This window comes from Acinonyx jubatus, chromosome B1, assembly GCF_027475565.1.
Source record: "Acinonyx jubatus isolate Ajub_Pintada_27869175 chromosome B1, VMU_Ajub_asm_v1.0, whole genome shotgun sequence".
NCBI lineage: Eukaryota > Metazoa > Chordata > Mammalia > Carnivora > Felidae > Acinonyx > Acinonyx jubatus.
In genome coordinates this window covers 161,429,285-161,452,102 of record NC_069382.1, presented here as the reverse complement: position 1 = coordinate 161,452,102, position 22,818 = coordinate 161,429,285, and the positions used below count along the sequence as shown (strand labels likewise).

Sequence of the window (22,818 nt, the reverse complement as noted above, 5' to 3'; positions counted from 1 at the left end):
TACACCGTTTTCAATTATCTGAAGTAGTAATCGTCAAAGTTTAATATTTTATCTCAGAAGTACAGTATATTCACAAAATTCAAAGGCCATTAATGGCAGGAGTTCTAAGAGTCACAGAATGAATTGCTGAACAACACAGGTGTTTCTACGCTCCCTTTTATAGATAATTCCTTGTGTGTGCCTGACCAGTTTCAACCATGCTAAGATGCAGCATGTCCTAAACAACCTAGAAACAACTCAAAATGGAGTTTCACTTTCTCAAACTGCTGTATGACTTCTGACAGTTCAGACTCCTGTAGTTGAAAATAATGTCCACATTTTAGTTTGGAGAAATGCAGCTTTGTTTCTAAACTTAAATAATGTATCTCCTAAAAAAATAAAATGAAACAAAATTGCAAGAGAAATAATTACCGCAATGTCTCTAAAGACCTTTCTGCTCCCCCCAAAACACTATCACCATCGTAATTATTGTCAACAAAACCTTTTTTTGAGATCCTAATGGGCATTGTGTGATAGGTTTCTTCTTTGCCCTCAAGGAGATTATTATGTAGTTTGTGAGGGAAAAGGCTATAATACTACTACTGATTATTATTATAATAACAGTAATTTTAAAAGGGCAAGGCATTTATAACCTTTGAGGGCAGGGGAGGACTAGAGATAAAGAAAAGGAACTATTAGGTGCAAAAAGAGCAAAACTTCAAAGGCAGAGAAGTGATTAGTATTTTTAAGCAAAGGTATCCTAAGAGTCACTAGATAGTGCCCATTCTGTGTACAAGCTCGTAAGTACTCTCAAGCAACCTACCTGAGCACCCCAAATACTACATCCTTCCCAGAACTAAGATTATACAATCAGAGGCTAACACAGGAACATTCAGGTCTGAGTTTTGGTCCAGGCTTAGCAACTAGCTTACTAGGTGAACTCAAGCAGATCATTTCCTTACCCTCAGTTCCCACAAGTGAAAAATTGGGGGGTCATTTTTTAAAACACCTCTAGGGGCACATGGGTGGCCCAGTCAGCTGAGCGTCCACCTTTGGCTCAGGTCATGATCTCATGGTTCATGAGTTCCAGCCCTGCTTCAGGTGAGCTCAAGCCCCACTCTGGGCTCCGCACTCTCTCTCCCTCTCCCTCTCCCTCTCTGCACATGGTGGGATTCTCTCTCCCTCTCTGTCTCTGCCCACCTCACCCTCACCCACCCATGCTCTCATAAATAAATAAACAAACAAATAAATAATAAATAAATAAATAAATAAATAAATAAAAATTTTAAAAATGCCTCCCAGCTCTAAAATTGTATAATTATTCTTTCTTACTAACAAATCAATTATCCACGTGTACCGGTAATTATCAGTTATAGAAATCTATACAGGTCTAGTTGGTTAAGCATCCAACTCTTGATTCTGGTTCAGGTCATGATCTCAGGGTCGTGAGATCAAGCCCTGAGTTGGGCTTCACTCTGAGAGTGGGTTTCTCTCTCTCTTCTTCTCTCTCTGCCCCTCCCCCATCTCAAAATTAAATTTTTTTTTTTAAAGCCTATATAGGTCTAGAACAGAACGGTTCCACAAATATAGCAAACCCCCTTCCATGCCCATGGTATCTGCATGTGCTGTCCCCTCTGTACGGAAGGGGCACTCCCTGACCCACGTTGCTCCTACTCCAACCCTTGGCCAAGTGGATGTCTCCAACCCCTCCAACCTCCACCACCCCCCAAAATCCACAGAATCTATACTTTTGCCACCAAATCTTCCTCTGCTCATGTAATTTGATCTCTTCTTTAACAGTCCCTCAGGATAAGTGCTATCATACCTATCTTCATCAACAAACACTTACTAGAAACTACTAATTACAAAAGTAGCTTCAAAGATTTCTAAGAATCCCCAACCCAGTAGGTCATGATGCAACGGGGAAAAATAAAACTCATGTTACAAAAATCATGATTGTCAAACACAGTTCTTTAAAAAAAAAAAAAAAAAAAAAAACTGCAACAAGTTACACACATTTCCAATTAAGAGAAGTTTCTTTCAAGATAGGCAGGTGGGAAAAGAGAGGTGGGGAGAAACACTATATTTATTTCAACTATAATGCCATTTCCAAACATTGTGGGGATTGTTCCTTTCATAATTGCTTTCAGTGCCTATGGCACAGTCTTTTGAATATATTCAGTGGCAAAACTGTTAAATAAAACTTTGAGAGAAATTTGACTTTTTGATATCACTAAAAATTGCTGAGAGCTAAGTCTTATGAATAAGATAAACTGGGTAACCATTTCTGAACAAAAATATTGATTTTCCTTATACTTCTTGTCTCATTGTAATACAAATACTCAAGGGAATGAATCACAGCTATCATAGCCAGATCCTTAGCAACTGTTTAACATGGGAGAATAAAAGTTAAAACTGAAGGTGGGAGGACATGTAAACTGGAATAAGTGATTTTTACTCATCCTAGTGGACCAGGCTACAATAATTTCTTTGGGAGGAGGGGGATCTCCCCACTCCTAATGATGACCATGAGAATGAGAGAAAGGGAATAGACTGCAAAGGTTTTTAAATCTGATTTCACGTTTGTAGGCATTCACACACAATCACTGAGTATTCATATGATAGCTGGCATGTTATAGGCTGTAACCAAAAAAAAAAAAAAAAAAACAGCATCTCTTCTATACATTTCTCCTCTTCTCACCATGGACACTTAAAAACTTTACATCTTGACCAACAAAATGCAACATGTAACCCAGGATTCTATCCAGGACTTGGCAAGAGGAGGAAGTGGAGAAGTAGCAATGAAGTCATCCGTGGCATGATGAATGAATTTGACCACGGACTCTGGATTTGATGATAGTACTGTATCAGTGTTAAATGTCTGGACTTTGATCGTTACGCTGTGGTTATAAAACAGAATGGACCTAGTTCCTAGACAATACACAAAGACCTTTTAAGTGGTAAAAGGGGCAATGTCTACAACTTTCTCTCAAATGGTTCAGAGAACAACATGCATTTAAAGAGAAAGACAGAGGGACACCAGGGTGGCTCAGTCAGTTAAACGTCAAACTTTGGCTCAGGCCATGATCTCATGGTCCATGAGTTCGAGCCTCTCGTTGGGCTACTGACAGCTCAGAGCCTGGAGCCTGTTTTGGATATTATGTCTCCCTCTCTCTCTGCCCCCCCCCCTTAAAAATAAATAAACATTAAAAATAAAATAAAATTAAAAAATAAAGAGAAAGACAGCGACCAAGAGAATTATAGAGCAAATGGGACAACTAGAAACAATTTGTGAATCTGAATAAAGGTTACTTGAGAGTCCCTTGTACTATTCTTCCAACTTTTCTGTAAGTTGAAACTACACCAAAATAAAAAGTTACCCCCCAAATTTTAGGAATGGTATTCTCCCCCTCTTCTGTCTTAAATAGGTTTCTGCTTCCTAGGGAAAAAAAAAAAATGAATATCATTAAATGAAAATAGATTAACTTGGCAAATTAAGGGAATAAATCAGATCATAGGACTTCAGACCCGGATCTTGGCCCTTTAAAGTGTCTAATGATGAGGAAAGTCAGATCCAGGACAGTAGAATAAGAAAACAGATATGAATGAAAAGTGGGAGAAGAGGCACAAGAAAGGAAACTGCGACACAAGACAAGAAACTGACACAATCTAATTTCCAAAAGAAGGAAACTCAACTGCCAACTAGAAAATGAGTTTTCATGGGTTAACATAGTTGAGACCTGTCAGAGCAAAACAAACAAATAAAACCCCTAGGACACTAACCACTGTTCTGTCTGTGGAGTATTTAGAGCTGTCTCACTATCTTACTTTTTACAAGCTGGTGAACTACACAGTAACCTCTAGAGTCTGATGTAAATGCTTCCAATTGACTTGTAAAAGCAACAGTTTTTTCCAGTCCATATCCATTCCCCAGAATCCTAACAAGTGCTGAAAATTATACGTGTTCAGGTAGTGATTAGCAGGGCCTTGTGAACCTATGCTTCCCACTGGGAGGTCTACCTAGTCTAAAGATACAACTAAAAGACAAACATCACATCATCTCAGAACCTTAATAGGCTCTTATGTCTATATCACTAAGAGTCTCCAGGTTCCCAGGGGTGATCAAGAGAACAACCCTATAAGACCCAGAAGACCCTAGAGAAATATGGGAGGCTACCCAGAGTATTCAAGAAACATGCGCCATTATACTTAAGAACTGATTGCTTCACCATCCTGACAATTAACCTGGGTAAAAGATTATAATATCAAACATCTCATCACAAAGAATGTTGGAATAAAATAAGGAAAGCACCTGTGGCATTATAGGAGGGACTCAAATCCTGACTCTTCTACATATGAGCAGTGTGACAACCTCTCTGGTTCTTTACGATGTATGTTTAAGATAAACCTGTCCTGCCTGCTTCTGAAGTTTGAGGTCTGCCCATCTCTCCTTTGATCCATGCAGCCATCCAACATGTACTGAATCTTCAACTCTGCACTAGACTTTTGGAAATACAAAGATGGAAAAGCTATGAGCCCTGCCCTCAAAGAGCTTAAAGTCCACTGGGGGACACATTTATGCAGTTAAAGCTGGGTAACCAAGGTGCCACCAACAAAGACATGCACAGAGCACAGAAGGCTGGGGTGGGGTGGGGGGGATTCTACCTTTGGTGGGAGGGATACAGGGAAGACTTCAGAGAAGGTAGGCATTGGGGTGAGTTAGAAAAGATGAGCATTTGCTAGGCACTCAACACATTTTTGATGGATAATATAGAAGGCGGGATGGACAGACGGATCCTCACAGGCTGACAGAGGAACGTATCACTCCAAGTAGACTGAAAAAAATTAAGAAAGGCATAATGTGAAAGAGTAGGTAGAAGACTCAGCAGGAGGTGGAAGGAGGAAAGAGGGAAGACAAGGAAAAATGGCATCAAGGACCTTGTATTCCAAGCTCAGGAGTTTTTACTTGATCCTAAAGAAGATACAAAGCTACAGGTTTTAAATATCCCTATGATGGCCGCATAAATAAAAGATTAAGGACCAAGAATAGAATCAAATAGGGCAGTAAATCCACCAAGAGAATGGAGTTGGGAACTGCAATAAGGTTGTGATGAAGGCAAGGAGAATTCATAGCATTTGGTAAAAGATCGAATGCGTGTTGGGTTGAAATAGAGATGACAAAAGAGGAGTTGAGAGCGTAAAGAGATACATGGGTTGAAGAATGTTGTTTCATGAAGTCCAATTAGATAGTGGCAGAGCCAGGACAAAAACCCTGACTAGTGCTGACTTTCTTCTACCAAAAAGATGATTTAAAAAAAAAAATCATAACTGAAAGTAGTAAACAAAAATAGTGTCAAAAAGCTTTAACATAAAATTTCATCTGTGTTACAGAGAGATTTAATAGATTTTTTTTCTAATTTTACCCAGACTATCAAGGTTCTTTCAAAAATAGGCTTTAAAGAAAACAGCCCTGCAACTCATTAGTGTATGACCTTGTACAAGTTTTTAAGCTTTCTAAGCCTCACTCATTTTTTAAGTAGGGGGAACTAATAAAACATCTATTTTGAGGAATAAAGGAAATAATGTATGTAAAGTACCCAGCACCGTGCCTCGTCTGTATGTGGTACTCAATAATTTGTGTCACTATTACTACTAATGTGCAGAAAAGAGTTAACACAATAGTCCTAGAGACCTAGCGGCTTAGAGAAAGGCGTCTTTACCAGGTTGGCCCTTGGCTGGCATCTGGGAACCTGGACTCTGAGAGGGTCCTACCATTCCCAGCACTGATAAAAATAGCTCATTGTGCCTAAACTGTTTGAAAAAACAACATGGTTTAATGCTGAGCACCTACTTGCCTTGCAGAGTCTGGAATTTTGGTACACGCTAGACAAAGGGTGCCTATGTAACCAGCTTCCAATGAAAAGGTGCTAAGTCTCCAATGCGCTTCCCTGGTAGACAACATTTCATTATGGCCACAAGTGAGTGCTAGAAGAATTATGCACACACTTTGAAGACTCCACTGAGAAAAGACTCTTGCAAACTTGTGCCTGGTTTCCTATAGATTTGCCCCAAGTGTCTTTTCCCTTTGATAATTTAGCTCTGTCTCCTTCCACGGTCAAAAATCATAGCCATAAAGCGGTGCCTGGGTGGCTCAGCAAATTAAGCGTCAACTTTGACTCAGATCATGATCTCACAGCTCATGAGTTCGAGCCCCACCTCGGGCTCTGTGCTGACAGCTCAGAGCCTGGAGCCTGTGCCACGTTCTGTGTAGGTCTCTCTCTGCCCCTCCCCCACTCACACCCTGTCTCTATCTCTCAAATACATACATTAAAAAAAATTTTTTTTTAAATCTTTAAATAAGGACAACTATGTGCCAAGTACTGTGTTCTCCTAGTGAATCACCAAACCTGGGGACAGCCTTGGGGATCCCTGACACAACCAGTGACCCTACTCTTTGACTTTATAAACTATTTACCAGTTTCCATACTGGAACAGTATTACAGACAACAAACCAGCCAAATTAGTACCTTGGTACCAAGGTCCAATTGTAACAAGTTCCTGATGTCTTAGCTAATGATAACTGTAGATTTAGATACTACTTGAATTTTTCTTGTTATTCCAAATCTCAACATCTAGAGATCTCTCCTCTCCTTTTCTCACCAGAGACCTATTTCCTGTTCAAGCTCCAGCCCTGCTCTTCCTTGAATCCCATCTCAATTCCACATGGAGGCTCCCCTGGCATGTCAGGGAGTCTAACCCATGTGTCATTTGGTTCCGTGACCAGAGAACAAGATCACTTATGAAAACCCCAAGGACCTATGTTTTATGTCATTATGAATAAGAGCAAAGAATATAAATTGCCAAGAAGATCTCTTCTCAGTTCACTAGAATGCACAGAAACACGAGCTAACTGAGGGCAATGAGAACAAGGGAGGACAAACCAAGGAATAGCCCACAGCAGAAACTGAAATCCAACTCTGCCAATATCAGACTTGGAAGAAACAGCAGGACTGAATTTCTCATCATTCTAGAACAGAATTTCTTAGCATACTTCAAAAAGCACAATAAACTATATTTAATAGGAAGAAAAGCTTGTTGCCTTCATGTTGGAGGAGCTGGGGTTCACAGACCCAGGGGAAGATGGACATCTGAGTCACATTATGATTAACTGATGATTTTAATAAAACATTAATGGCCTTTAACTGACATGAAGACACTAGGAATCATAGTGACTAGGTCAATCAAAAGCCTACCCACTGTTTTTCTTTTAAAAACAGAATTATGAATCACTAAAATAAATATCTCTAGGGCTATTTATCCTAACCCCTGAATGGTCCCTATGGTTTTTCTAATTCACCTCTAGTCTTAGATTTTGACTATATATATATATATATATATATATATATATATATATATATATATACGTATATGTATATATATGTATATATATACATATACAATCAATATATGATTACTATATAATAAATTATATATATTATAATATAATTATATCGATATAATCAATAGGTATTAAACATATATATATATTTAAATATATAATATTGATACCTATTGATTCTTATGAGTTACCCAAGTCACAGACATTTTTGGATCAGTGCTTCTAGGACTGGGGAGATGGAAACTGGAATATTTATCCATAGAAAACAGAGAACTGAGCACATTAACCGAAACAGGGAAGAAACACAAAAGTGGGGCACTCTGAGGCTTACCTAGAAACCAGGCAGAGAGTTGTCATGCAGAAACTCAGCCCAGTATTGTCAGACTTTTATTTTTACAAAAATTCAGATTCTTCTCTTAAAATTCCCAGCTTTTTAATATGGACAATGATTTATTTTTAACTGTGAGAGGCAAACAAATCTGCAACCATGTTTCAAGCTGAAAGTCCTACATATGCTAGTGAACGTCTGTCCCTGAGAAAAAGAATCCAGGAGGGATTAACATGCCCAGCTCATCAGAGTGGAGGTTAAAGCAGGACTAGGCTCCCTGGACCAGTTAGCAGCCAGAAAGGAGGTGGACCCTGATGCTGAATGCCCAAAGCTGAGTATTTAAGTGTTGTGACAACCTCCTCATTCTGTCCTTTCTGGTTCTCACAGTGGCTGAGACTGCTCCCAGACAAGACATGGGCCAGGTTCTGAAATAAAAAGGGTTCCACTCTTCTCTTTACTCCACTTAATCTAAAATAATTAGGGCACTTTTAACCTTGTATATTTATCATCTTCAAAGTGACTTAATAATTGCAACATATTTCAATTGTATCAGTCCATATTTCTAAGCAGATAATACTGGCTCTGAGGCTTTTTTTTTTGTTTAAGAAACTACCATGTTTTACCACTCTCACAGTTCTATTTCTGTTCTTTTTGTAGACTTATTACATTACGTTCAAATTATAACAAGTAATTACTATACAGCAAAAATTTGTTGTTTTCCCTTAAAATCTATTTTAGGGGCACCTGGGTGGCTCAGTCGGTTAAGCGGTGGGACTCTCGATTTCAGCTCAGGTCATGATCTCACAGTTCGTGGGTTCCAGCCCCGTGTCAGGCTCTGCACTGAGAGTGCGGGGCCTGCTTGGATTTCTCTCTCTCCCTCTCTCTCTGCCCCTCCTCTGCTCACTCTCTCAATATAAATAAACTTTTTTTTTTCAATATATGAAGTTTATTGTCAAATTGGTTTCCATACAACACCCCGTGTAAATAAACTTTTAAAAAAGGTATATTTAGGGGCGCCTGGGTGGCTCAGTCAGTTAAGCGTCCGACTTCAGCTCAGGTCACGATCTCGCGGTCCGTGAGTTTGAGCCTCGCGTCGGGTTTTGGGCTGAAAGCTCAGAGCCTGGAGCCTGCTTCAGATTCTGTGTCTCCCTCTCTCTCTGCCCCTCCCCCATTCATGCTCTGTCTCTCTCTGTCTCAAAAATAAATAAACGTTAAAAAAAATGTTTTTTTAAATAAAAAATAAATAAATAAAATAAAAAAGGTATATTTAAAAAATCTATTGTAGATTCTAATTTTTTTTTTTTCAGGGCACCTGGGTGGCTCAGTTAAAGTGACTGATTCTTGATTTCAGCTCAGGTCATGATCTCACTGTTCATGAGTTTGAGCCTGCATCAGGCTCTGCTCTGACAGCACAGAGGCTGCTTGGGATTCTTCCTTCCTCTCTCTCTGCCCGTCTCCCACTTGTGCTTGGGCATGTATGCATACTTTCTTTGTCTCAAGATAAATAAATAAGCTTTAAATATAAAAATAAAATAAAATAAAATAAAAATTCTTATTTCTGGTCTTACTTGAAACCCTTTGGAATTTTAAATTTTTCAGATTTAATAAATGAAATATAGCACGTATACCATACAAAAATAAAAACATTAATATTTCTGCACACACACATGCAAAAAAAAAAATGACACTGACTAACTAGGACAAACAAAGACTAAAAATAACTTCATCTCAGGCCAAGTTTTACCACTAAAAGAGTTTTTCAAGTTGGGTCTTGAGCATTTCAGGGATTTAAGAAGGTGGATAAAGGACTTTAGTCCTATATTACATGAACCTGCAGAAGAATTCCACAAGTCGCCATGACAAGCCACAACAGAAATTAACAGAGTTAAGGTCAACCAGTAAGAAACAATGCCGTTCTCTCTGAATTAGGGGAACAAAAACACAGAGACATCAGTGGGAGTAAACAAACAAACAAACAAACAAAAACACACAAGACAAACAACCAAAAACAGTAAATCAATCAATCTAAGAGAGGCACTCTAGGTGAAAAAGAAGAATTAAATAAAATAAAATTAAATAAAATAAATAAAATAAATAAATAAATAAATAAAATTAAATTAAATTAAATAAAACCAAACAAGATCACCAGCAAACTACTATAACCAACTAGATAACAGATGTGGTCAACAAGGGCAATACGGTCTCCATCCATTTCCTGGAATCCAAGAGTGCTTCTACTAGAGGAGCATGGCTGGACTGGCAGTACTAGATAACGCATTCCCAAGATGCCAGGAGAAAAATGGTCGGCCAGAGGCAACGATACATTCACATGCCTCATCTGGTGGTAAACCCAGAGGCTAAAGCAGCTGATAAGACCTCACTATGCCACATGCTCACTGACTAGGTTTTTAGCAAGCCGCTTCTCCTTCCTCTCATGAAAGGCACTTTGCAGTAGCTGCTTATCACAAAAAAAAAAAAGTTGAGCAGTTCTGCTTTAGGTCAACTTCAGCAATATGCCGGATCCACGAAATCACTAACGAGCTTTAAATAATTTGCACTTAATAACGAAGAACTATTCATATAAGGCAAGGGGCAAAGACACAGTGTATACGAGCTAAAGCAGATTTTGATACACAATACAGTAGGTTATGGGATGGATCCATGAATACAATATACTTAATAGATTTCATAAGGAATAATGTGGTGGGGTGCCTGAGTGGCTGAGTGGGTTGAGCCTCTGACTCTTGATTTCCAGGTCACAATCTCACAGTATGTGGGATCAAGCTCCGCATCAGGCTCCACACTGACAGCACAGAGCCTGCTTGGGATTCTCTCTCTTCCTCTCTCCCTGCCCTTCCCCTGCACATGTGCTTGCATGCATTCTCTCTCTGTCTCAAAATAAATAAATAAACTTAAAAATATATATATATAAAACCATCGTAGAAATGTTTTCTTGAAAGGATTAATACAGTAGGCTGATATGAAAAGTATATCCATATACACGAAACCATAATTAAGAGACTTTCTCACCATATTCTAAACTTTATATTCAGATCCAAATGATAAAAAATTATTACTTAAACTTCACTAACCTAAAATGTATTCCATACGATTTTGGGGTGGGGGGAAATAATATTATAAAATATTATCAATGCAGAAAGCAGAATGAATTTTTATTGTCTCCTACCTCTGCTCGACCCTCATAGTAGGTTAACATGGACTTCGTTAGCACAAAAAGTCTCTCTTTGTAGTTTAAGGGCGATGTCTTCTTTTTCTGCTGTGACCTTTTAATAAGAATCTCTTCTAGAATAGTGTTAAAATTCATCTCGGGCTTCTGATCACTCTGTCTCCTGCCATTGAAGATCCCAGGATTCTAAAATGAGAAGATAAACAGTTGACATAAAAGGGGACATCTTAATTTTCCAAAGATGTTCTCATTCCAAATTACCAAAATAGCACTTACCCTCACCATGGCTGCAGCCGGTGAACGTTAGTCTATGCACCTGGACTGAAACTACCCAGGGCACAAAAGCTCAACCTCCTCTTCTTCCCCCGCCTCCTCCCAGCATTTCATAAGAAAATCTAATCAAGATTTGCCATGATGATGATTCATTCCTTTTGTACCTCCCCAGCATCCCATAGGTTTCTGGCACATTCTTCTGCTATCTGATTGCAGAGAAACAAATATCTCAGATGAAAAAGTGCATTTCATCACATGCACGGATGATTTAGGCTGGTATTTAAGTTGCCTCGGGATCCTGGTGTACAAAACAGATGAGTACACAGCTCTGGTGGATTTGCGAACAAAATGAATTACCACAGTGATGGATAGGAGTCAATCTCCAGCTCTGATAAGGATGTAATCCTGATTAAACATCCTAGTTACCCCAGCCGTGAGGATGTTCTCCAATGTTTACACCAGGACCCACAGTTCTCTTCCCTATGGCTCCTATCTCAACCACAAGAGAAAAGGAAATCTACCTGGTCACAGCTAACCTACATCTGGATAAGGTCAGCCCTGTATGTGGATCCCCCACACCGAGACTAAGCCTTCTAAAATTCAATAAAATTTAACTATCTGAAAACCAAAAATACTCAGAAAATACATTAAAATTCTTATTTGATAGAAGTTGAATGGACAACAGCCTTTTATTCCCTTCCCTTCACCACACATTTATAAAAAGTCATTGCACATCAAACCACAGAGGCAACGGAAGTCAATGTGAAGAACATAAGGAGGTACCTGAGAGCACAGCCAGAGCCTTGACACTGAGTTAGCCACTAGGAATTCTACTACGTCCACATCCAACATGATGCCCCGGAAGAGCCCTTGCAACCCCCTATTACTTCTCTGTCGTCATCCAGTTAGGACCCGCATTTCAGTAAGGTTACCTTACCACAATTTAACCTCTGTATACCAGTTCCTTCATTTACAAAATATTTACAAAATACACCAAGGTTATTGTGAATTTTAATGAGACGTGAGAACAAACTTGCTGATTATGAAAACTCCATACAAATGTTTACTATCATTATTTTTTAAATTCCACTGCCTTTTTCCTAGCTCAGAGCATTATAATCTGGACGATGATAGCAGCTTTCCAACTGGTCTTTCTTTCCACGGGCTCTTGTCTCACTTTGTTCAAATGCCATACCCCTCACTGCCATCGGATCCATCTTCAAAGACACCAAGTTCTCATGCCTTTTTTATACACCAGAAGTCCTCAGTGACTCCTCAAAAGCCTTCCTACCACCTGCAGGATAAAGTCAAAATCCCCATATGGACACCGGACAATCACAACCTGGCTACAACCTAACATCCAATCTGTCCTTCCCACTGCTCTTCAAATAGTCCACACCCCGTCAAAGTAGTTGGTATGAAAACTCCACTGGCTCAAAGCTCAGCTCTTCAATGCCTCCCTGATGACTCCAGTTAATTAAATGCCTTCCAATTCATGCGCCCATGATCTCTGTATCACTCATCATAGACTTCCGTGTTCTATAGCAATTAATGTATAGTTTTTAACTTTCGCCTGGATTTCAAGCTCCTAAGGAAATAGTTCTCAACCTTAAGCACACATTAAAATCACCTGGGGCTGGGGGGGTGGTGCCTGGATGGCTCATTTGGTTAAGCGTCCAACTCTTGATTTCGGCTCAGGTCATGATCTCATGGTTTGTGGGCTCGAGCCCTGAGTCAGGCTCTGCGCTGACAGCATGGAACCTGCCTGGGATTCTCTCTTTCCCTCTCTCTCTGCCCCTCCTCCCTCCTCAAAATAAATAATAAACATTTTTTTTTTTTAATGCATAGGAAGATGTTTTTAAATGTCTGGGCCCTACACCCAAATATTTTTATTCAATTGGTCTGAGGTAGGGCCCAGGGCTTCATGATTTAACATGCAGGTAGATTTGAGAGTCACTATCCTAAAGGAAGAGATTGGGCTCTTACACTAACTACAGCACTCTTGGTGTTTACGGCAGCCTCTCAAAAAACAGCTGGGTGATGGATCCAATTAACCCATTAGTTATTCTAAGTTAAGAAGTCAAAGAAAAAGCTCTCGCTCCTTTTGCATCTCAGTTGGTCCTCCTTCTTCTAAAGTAAAATTTTAGTACTCTTGTTTTTTTCCCTTAGAAACTGTTGACATGTCAATAGCACTTCTTCAGAAACCATCTCTTCATCGTTGTGCAACACATTTTCAATGCAGGGTAAAAATGACAACTTAGGGGTGCCTGGGTGGTTCAGTCAGTTAAGTGTCCAACTCTTGATTTCGGCTCTGGTCATGACCTCACAGTTTGTGAGACTGAGCCCCAAGTTGGGTTCTGCACTGACAGCATGGACCCTGCTTGAGATTCTCTCTCTCTCTCTCTCTGCCCTTCCCCCAGTCATGAGCGTACATGCGCGTGCACTCTCTCAAAATAAATAAACAAACGTGAAAAAAAGAAAGAAAATGACAACTTAAACAATGGATTGTAAGGGAAAAGCAGGCTATGCCCTGGAAAACAGGCCATATGCAAACGTATAGTTCCCAGGCTAGTGAGTAATAACATAGTTACCGACTGGAAGGTAGATTTTCGGAAGGCCCAGAAGGATGGATGAATGGGGTGTGGCTCACCTGTAGTTCTGAACACAAAAGGTCTCAACATGGGGGGCAGTAGAAAATATGTTAAATGCATTTTATAGGATTTATAAGGGAGATGTTTTATAGATTTATATGATTTATGGGAGGTATTAATAGCCTTACACAGAAACATACCATTTGAGTTGAAATAAATGCTAGCTGGGCGTGGGAGGGAAGGGAAAGTGGGTGATGGGCATTGAGGAGGGCACCTGTTGGGATGAGCACTGGGTGTTGTATGGAAACCAATCTGACATTTCATATAGAAAGAAAGAAAGAAAGAAAGAAAGAAAGAAAAGAAAAGAAATGCTAGTCATCATCTATCTCACTCATTTTACAAATTAAGAAGCTGAGGTTCAGAAAAGTTTAATGATTTGCCCGAAGGCACACAAGCCAAGACTAGAAGAAGTATCCTGACTCCTAGTGAAGGGCTCCCTCCACCATTCCACACCATACAATTAAAAGTTCTCTGTTGTTTCAATACTTCGTTGGTTAATGGGAAAGCTTGGCCAAAGAAAACTACTAAAGTTCCACAGAGATACAAACAAAGGAAAATTCTCCTCACGTAGACTTCCAGCTGAAGATAGAATGTAACTCAATGATCTCACGGTTCACGGGTTCGAGCCACACATCAGGCTCCACCCTGGCAGGGCAGAGCCTGCTTGGGATGCTCTCTCTGCCTCTCTCCCACTTGTGTTCTCTCTCTATCTCAAAATAAATAAAACTTAAATAAATAAATAAAGTTTGGAAAACTTAACACATTAGTCTTTGAACACCAATATTCTGAAGTAGGTAACGGAAACTGTCACTGTTTCACAAATGAGAAACCCAAACCACTAAGAAGCTACATTCTCTGTCCAGTGTTGCAAATCTGAGTACCAGATTAATGGTACTCTAAGTTTTGAGTACTTTCCTGCTGACCTATTGAAGCTGAACCAATGAGGAATCCAACCATCAAGATACCTAGTAAAGCCATAGTCACTTACTACTAATAATATCGGAAGAGAAGGGAAGGGGAGGGGAGGGGAGGGGAGGGGAGGGGAGCAGAGGGAAGGGAAAGGAAGAAGAGAAGACTTCCTGGGTCAAAGGGCAAAAGTTACAGAGGCCAGCTGACTTGCCTCATCTCTCCTGGTCATGTACGCCCTATCCGAGCCCACTGTCATATGGTGGATGATTAAGGCACTGGACTGGGGGCAAGGGAACCTAGAAATAGACTGAGCAGGGCTGCACTAAGGACACTTGTTTCTGTTTGTCCATGGAACACAGCCATGTGCATTGATTTAACATGTACTCTTTAAGACAGGTTTCAGTATCACACTGCAGGACCCCCTGTGGTCTTTGGCTGTGATTGAGGGTGGGGTCTCCCCACTGGTTAAAGAGAGAGAGAGAGAGAGAGAGAGAGAGAGAGAGAGAGAGAGAAATGAATGGAGAAAAGTTTTGAGAAAAGCAACCAACCATATGCAATACCTCTAAGCACTGACAAATATAATTACTATCCGGGAGATTCATAAGGACATTCATAGTTCAGTGGTTCTAGAGAGAAGCAAAAGTTGTTGGAACATGCAAATATTCCTTAATCACTGATCACATAAGCCTCAATCAAATATTCCTTCCACATTACTGGGTTCTGCTTCTTTGCTGGTCATTCCCTATTGCTGAACGAGGCGATGCAACAGTCAATAATATGAAACATTCAAGACATGAGGGTCTTCAGGAAGTCAGGAACGAGAGTAATGTTAGAGAATTGCTTCAGTCATACTCAGTGCCACTGGTAAATGAGGACCTTGCAGTTTGCAAAAACAATAAAATAACCCAAAAGAAGTATCAAAACACGATTTACAACTAAGATGCTAAGATACACTGTGGCTGACTGTTTTTTGCTTCCTCCCTGCCCCCTGACCTGCCCCATCATGCTATCCTTCTTCCTGGACATATGAGCTAGACATGTTTCCCAGCCTTCCCTGTAGTTAGGCGCAGCCATCTAAGTTAAAGCCAAAGGGATGTGTGGAGAAGTAATATGTGGACCGTCTTCAATTTAAAGACAAGCTACTTTCCCTGGATTTGGGGCATTTTTCACCTGTACCAGCTGGGAAGTACACACAACAGACTCAACTTTCCTTATGCATTCAAGGTATCACCATGGCCCCTGAAGACTTCATGGAACAGAGCTGCCTCACCAACCTAGACTCACTAACCTACTTGATGAGAGAGGAATATACTTCTGTTTTATTTCAGAAACTTCATATAATGGTTTCTGTGTTGTAGTGGTTTAGCCTTTATCCTACCAAACAGATACACCTTTGTAGAAACTGATAAAAGCTTTCTAATCCTTTGGCGGGGGGCGGGAGGGGGGGAACCCTCTTTAGAACTGTGCTAACAAGTTCAAATATAGAGTAAAGGCGGTCAATTTTTTTGCCATGCATTTTCATCAGAAAACTTATCTCAAGGAAACAACTAATATTTGGTTCATACTTTAAGAGTTAGCAATTATAATCTAAATGGTGCTATATATGAGATAGAATAAACATGTTTTCACTTCATTTTTCAGGAAAATGTCTGAATCAGGTTGTTTGCTTTTTTTTTTTCCTTTCACTACTCACTATGAAATGTAAGTAGATTCACTTTAAGTGATAATATTCTGGCAGTAATTCTTCTCCCACGAGGGATGTGCGGATGTCCAGCAAGTATTTCCCTTTCTGCTTCTTGCTCCTTCGGAGGGAAATAATAACTAGCGAAAGCAAGACGTGAATAACAAGCTTCTCAAGTGGGTAAACAATTTCTCATCTTTTGCTAGGAGAAAACATGAGAATTTTTTAAAAAGCAATTTGGAAATTATATACAAAATAATCAAATACCAATATGTGTTCCTAGGCTACAGTATTCTAAATTGTTTTTAATATGAAGCCTTCATCTAGGTCCACATATTCTTTTTTTTATTGTTTTAAAATAGGAATAAAGAATCCAATTCATCATTGCATTCGGTTTTTTTTTTGTTTTTTTTTTTTTACAGACTGAGAAAGTTTCTTCAAAAAAAGCTTCAAGAACAAAAACAGAGAGATTAAGGAGGACCCAATGCCTGTACATTTAAGGGGGTTTGTTACATACCAATAGTAACTGGAACATATAATATCCTATATCATTCTTGACCACCCCTTTTTCATTTCATTCATCTCTAATCTCTGCCAACCTTTTTCCTTCCCTTCAATGTTTCCTCTTCTGCACTCATCCATCTTTTCACCATTTTCAGTTCATGAGCTAATTTGCCCACAGGATCAGCTTCAGACATTCATGTAACAATGTGCTCTGACATTTATTACATAGCCATAATGTATGAGGAACTATGTATCACAAAGATGAACAGGATATGATCTTTGCTCTAGGGAGGCATGGGAACAAGTAACTTAAAAACAAAGAGCCACAATATAATCTATTAAGAGGCCATAAAAGTGGTATGGGCAAAGTGTTTTGGAACACTAGTAGCCTCTAGAAACTGCTAATACGTGACCACTAAAGAGGAAATAATTACCTCTCTTCAAAGTGTTGTGGACTACTTCAGTGAAGAAATGACATATGAATGGAATTTGACAGATGGCTTAGAGATATACCAACATATTTATAAAAGTTGGCATTAATGTTCTGGCCTTTATAATGACTTCCACATAGGGGCGCCTGGGTGGCTCAGTCGGTTAAGCGTCCGACTTCGGCTCAGGTCATGATCTCGCGGTCCGTGAGTTTGAGCCCCGCGTCAGGCTCTGGGCTGACGGCTCAGAGCCTGGAGCCTGCTTCGGATTCTGTGTCTCCCTCTCTCTCTGCCCCTCCCACACTCATGCTCTGTCTCTCTCTTTCTAAAAAATAAACACTAAAAAAAAATTAAAACAAAATTTATAATGACTTCCACATATAAAGCATATGAAAATTCTTTCTTAAAAGTTGCTTGACATTAAGGGCACCTGGCTTGCTCGGTCAGTAAAGCATGGTGACTCGATCTTGGGATTGTAGGTTCAAGCCCCACATTGGGTGTAGAGATTACTTTAAAAAAATTTTTTTTAAGTTGTTTGATTTTAATCAGAATTGTAAACAGAAAATAAAAGTTAAAAATGGCATGTGTTCAATATGTCATTTTCAAGTTTTATAGTGGCTCTCCACCATGAGTTTTAATTTTCAGTATTTCATTAGTGTAAAAAAGAAGTTAGACCAGAAAATAGCCTTAGTTATAGAAGAATGACTTTCTTTCTGGGTATAATTGGAACACAATGTTACATTAGTTTCAGGTATACAACATATACAGCATAGTGATTTGACAAGTTTCTACATTATGCTAAATTCACCATAAGTATAGCTACCATCTGTCACCATACATCACTATGACAATATCACTGATTATATTCCTTACACTGAGCCTTTTATTCCTGTGACTAATTCACTCCATAAGTAGAAGCCTGTATCTCCCACCCCCTTTCACCCAGTATGCCCAACCCCCTACTTCTCTCCCCTCTGGCAACCATCAGATTGTTCTCTGTATTTACAAGTCTGATTTGTTTTTTTGCTTGTTTATTCAATTTTTTTTTATTTTTTAGGGATTTTGCTTTTTTTTTTACATTTATCACTGCTTTTTATTTTTTTATTTTTTTAATATGAAATTTATTGTCAAATTGGTTTCTATACAACATCCAGTGCTCATCCCAACAGGTGCCCTCCTCAATGCCCATCACCACCTCCCCTCCCTCCCAACCCCCATCAACCCTCAGTTTGTTCTCAGTTTTTAAGAGTCTCTTATGCTTTGGCTCTCTCCAACTTTTTTTTTTTTCCTTCCCCTCCCCCACGGTCTTCTGTTAAGTGTCTCAGGATCCACATAAGAGTGAAAACATATGGTATCTGTCTTTCTCTGTATGGCTTATTTCACTTAGCATAACACTCTCCAGTTCCATCCATGTTGCTACAAAGGGCCATATTTCATTCTTTCTCATTGCCACGTAGTATTCCATTGTGTATATAAACCACAATTTCTTTATCCATTCGTCAACAGATGGACATTTAGGCTCTTTCCATGATTTTTTAGGGATTTTGCTTTATTTTTTTAAACTAATTTCAATATCCAGTGTGGGGCTTGAACTCACAAACCTGAGATCAAGAGTCATATGTTCCACCAACTGAGCCAGCCAGGCTACCACATTGGTTTTTTGGGGGTGTTTTGTTTTGTTTTGTTTTAGGCTCCACTTATGAGTGAAATCGTAGGGTATTTGTCTTTCTCAGCCTGACTTATTTCACTTAGTATAATACCGTCTAGGCCCATCCATGTTAATTCAAATGGCAGAATCTCATCCTTTTTAATGGATGAATAAGGAATGACTCTTTTAATTACACATATTCTTCACTTCATAGACCAGATGCATTCCAAATATATGGCTTAAAGATTAAAATAAAGTTTAACTAGAATTATTTTTCTATTTGTATTCGAAATTAAAGAGCATTTCCATGGGGAAAAAAAATATGTATTCAGTACACATGGTACAAACCTTTGGAAAGAAAAGAGTGAATGATATCGGAATCCAGGCCATGCTAAGTGTTAGAGAATTGAGGAATGGTTTCAGAGAACCTCCAGTATTTGTCTGAGGTTTAAACTGAAATTTAGTATTTTATAGGAATTTCACTTCACTATGATCCTACACTGTCCATCACATTCTCCAGAACAAAGAAATGTTTCTCACTCATAAACAACCCCTAACCACACGTTTTTCAAGCTAGATACTTCTTTAGGAGTGATACTTAGCAATTAATCTCAATATCATGTTTTGTCAACAGATGATCATATATTTCAGTGAGCCTGGAAATTCCATTACTTGGGAGATCAAGCCTATATATAGAAAAAAAAATCAATGCCTGATTTTTTTCCAGTGCTATATGAAACTCTGCAAATCCAGTTTTCTTCAATAAGCAATACAGATATTTAGATAGCCCCACAACACAATTAGCTAACATGCAGGTATAAGTATGTACATACAAGGTGTATATACATATGTATCATTCTGTTTAACAGAAATTTCTCAAAAACCTATTTCCAAGTTTTTTTCCCCTCTGAATACTCTTACACAAATCAAGCACAAGAAAATACAATATTTGGCAAGATCCAGCAATCACGTATTGTATCGTATTCAACATGTATTAGAGGACTTAATGATTTCACTTAATTTAAGCCTTAATGGTATTGACTTCAGAAGCCAAACCTCAAAGGCAATGAAAGGATCTACTTCAGACCTTCACTGTTTTTAGTCGCCCTTACTGTCACTGGATAGACTTGAAAGAAAAACCTCTTATATCAAAAGTACATTCATCTGCATTTTAAATCAGCAGGGTCTTAGAATCACAAATCATCATACAACCAACAGGATCCTTTTTTGCTCTGAGACGCTCGTGAGGATTAATTCTGTCCCAATGCAAGAGGTTCTTTTTTTTTTTCTGCAGGGGCTGACAGCTTAGAGCTCACACACCATGGAGGCCCGGGCCAGAGTCTCATCCATCTGTCATGTGTGAAGTGACAGTGTTTCCAGCAAGCTCTCCTGCTCTCGTCTCTTTCACGTGACAGGTCTTTGTCCATCCCTATCCTGAATCCCGTTAAAATACACGAGTGAGCCTCATAGCATAGAGGAAGTTTCTCTGCCCTAACCAAAAACGGAACTGTGATCAACCTCACACACTGAGGGCCCTGCAACGTTCGTCTGTAAGATTAATACACTGAAGCTGATATCTGTAACGTAATCCGTAACCCTAAAATTCTAGTAGCTTCACGTTCTAGAAACCCACTTGTTCCCCATATTACTGTCTGAAAAACAGAAAATTCAACCATTTAGAAAGCAGGCCCATACCTTTTGATACATTAAACTACGAAAACTGTAATCTGTCTCCTGACGGAGCTGCAAAAGACATAAATAACGGTTCTTTCAACATTAACCTAAAGATTTCTTTCCCTATGTCAACCTCCACGATCTTATTTCACCAATTACTTAACATTGGAACTCCTGGTTAAGCAGCATGATTTAATAGAAGGAACCTGAACCTACAGTCTGACTGGCCTGGCTCTAAACTGTAGCTTTGCCATTTATTAGCTGTTTAATGTTATGCAAAGTGCTTAACTCCCTGAGACTACTTCTTTATCTGTAAAATAAAGACAATAATAGCAACCTTAAAGGAGTATCATGAGGCATAAATCAGAAAATGCACATAAAATTTCCTACACATAGAAAACACTCAGGAAACAGCTGGTCAGTTGGTTGTTCCCTACCTTTGTTCTGAGCTGATACACATTTACGCATTCAAGAACTGTTAACTGAGAATCTGCTAAGTGCTAGATATGCTATCAGGCTCTGGGACACAGCATAAAGCATAAGACGCAGCCAGGAAGGTGCTCTCAGTCTAGGAGAAGGGGCAGATATGACAGAAGCTAACAATTTCATTACCATGTGACAAATCCTATACCGTATATGGATAAAGCTTCAACTCTGCCTGGAGACAGAAGATGGAAAAGTAATCAGAAGATGATGTCTGAGTTGGGCTAAAAGGCTGAGGTAGCTGTCACGCATGGAAGATGGCGGGGCAAGGGCACATCACAGACCAATGGCTCATTCACAAAATGCAAGGTGAATTTGAGGACAAACAGTAAAAACAGCTTCTATTAATTTAAGTGTACGTGACTTCAATAATCCATCCCCTTTCCCACACCCACCCAAATCCACACACATACTCTGAAAAGAGAGAATGCTATTTTCACTATTAAAAAGAATTAAGACACCAAAATTCTTCAGTTCCAGCCTTGTGTTTACTCATTCTTTCATTTTTCAGTCGTTTATTTATAATCTACTCGATACCAGGCACTGTGACAGAGATACAACAGTGCAACGGAAAACACAGGCTCTGCCTTCATGACGCGTACATTCCAGTGGGGTTTCGATCTGATGCCTTGAAGAACCTTCCCCTGAAACATGCTTCTTCCCATCCACCACACAGAGGACAGGGGAATGTATCGAATCTGGGTAATGTGATTACAGAAAATGAGGGCTGGGCACTCTAGCAATTAGAGATCACTGGCTCCAAACCTCTTGGTTGAGAGATGGAAAAATTAAAGCCCAAAAAAACTGACTTGACAAATATTACCTCCCTCTCTTTGTTCATTAGTACTATTATCAATATCTTACTTTTAAAAAATTAACTGTTCACTGTAGCTATTTTTTGAGAACTATAGGTTAAAATTATTGGGTTTTTTTTGTGGGGGGGCGGTGCCTGGATGGCTCAGTTGGTTATGTGCCCGACTTCAGCTCACGTCATGATCTCATGGTTTGTGGGTTCAAGCCCCACATTGGGCTCTGTGCTGACAGCCTGGAACCTGCTTCGGATTCTGTGTCTCCCTCTCTCTCTGCCCCTCCCCTGCTCACACTCTGTCTCTCTCTCAAAATTAAATAAACATTAAAAAAAATTTTAATAAATGAATAAAATAATAAAAGAAAAGAAAATTATGTTTTTTCTCCAAAATGTCACTCAAAAGGTAAGATTTCACATACACACACAATCGCACAATCCTTTAACTTTTAAAACTATGCCCCACTCAGTATTTAATTTTACTAAATCAGTTAATAAACATAAAACACACAGAACAGTACCTGGTACACAAGTGCATGTAAGTATTTGCTATCAGCCTTATTATTTTAATTTCCAGAGTGTCTCTATTAATCACTAAGGAATTAAAATGTGAAGCAGCATATGCTCCCTTGGTGGGTACCATGTTAGAAATGAGTAAATAAAGCAAAGAGAATGTAACCAAAATAACAATAATAATACATTTGAGACTAGAAATCTAATATCCTTACTCCCAGACTTCTGGAATAAAAGTAAGGCTACATTAAATACCTGAAGAATTACATTAAAAACATTTTTGGGGGGTGCCTAGGTATCTCAGTTGGTTAAGCATATGACTCCTGATTTCAGCTCAGGTTATGATCTCACAGTTC

General features: G+C 39.2%; 1 protein-coding gene and 1 long non-coding RNA gene across 2 annotated transcripts in view; both read right to left on the bottom strand.

The window, feature by feature from the left end:
- The window catches only part of TEC (tec protein tyrosine kinase), a 125,722-nt gene that overhangs the window by 78,492 nt on the left and 24,412 nt on the right, over positions 1-22,818 (bottom strand). Inside the window, exon 2 of the mRNA XM_027056367.2 lies at positions 10,894-11,079. Coding sequence (XP_026912168.1) covers positions 10,894-11,031 — 138 coding nt within the window. The 5' untranslated portion in view covers positions 11,032-11,079. The remainder of the gene's footprint in view (positions 1-10,893; positions 11,080-22,818) is intronic.
- LOC128314551 (uncharacterized) lies at positions 7,818-8,716 on the bottom strand. Its single transcript, XR_008296331.1, has 2 exons — positions 8,677-8,716; positions 7,818-8,611 (listed from the first exon to the last, which is right to left on the bottom strand). It is a non-coding gene; the product is annotated as an uncharacterized LOC128314551 (long non-coding RNA).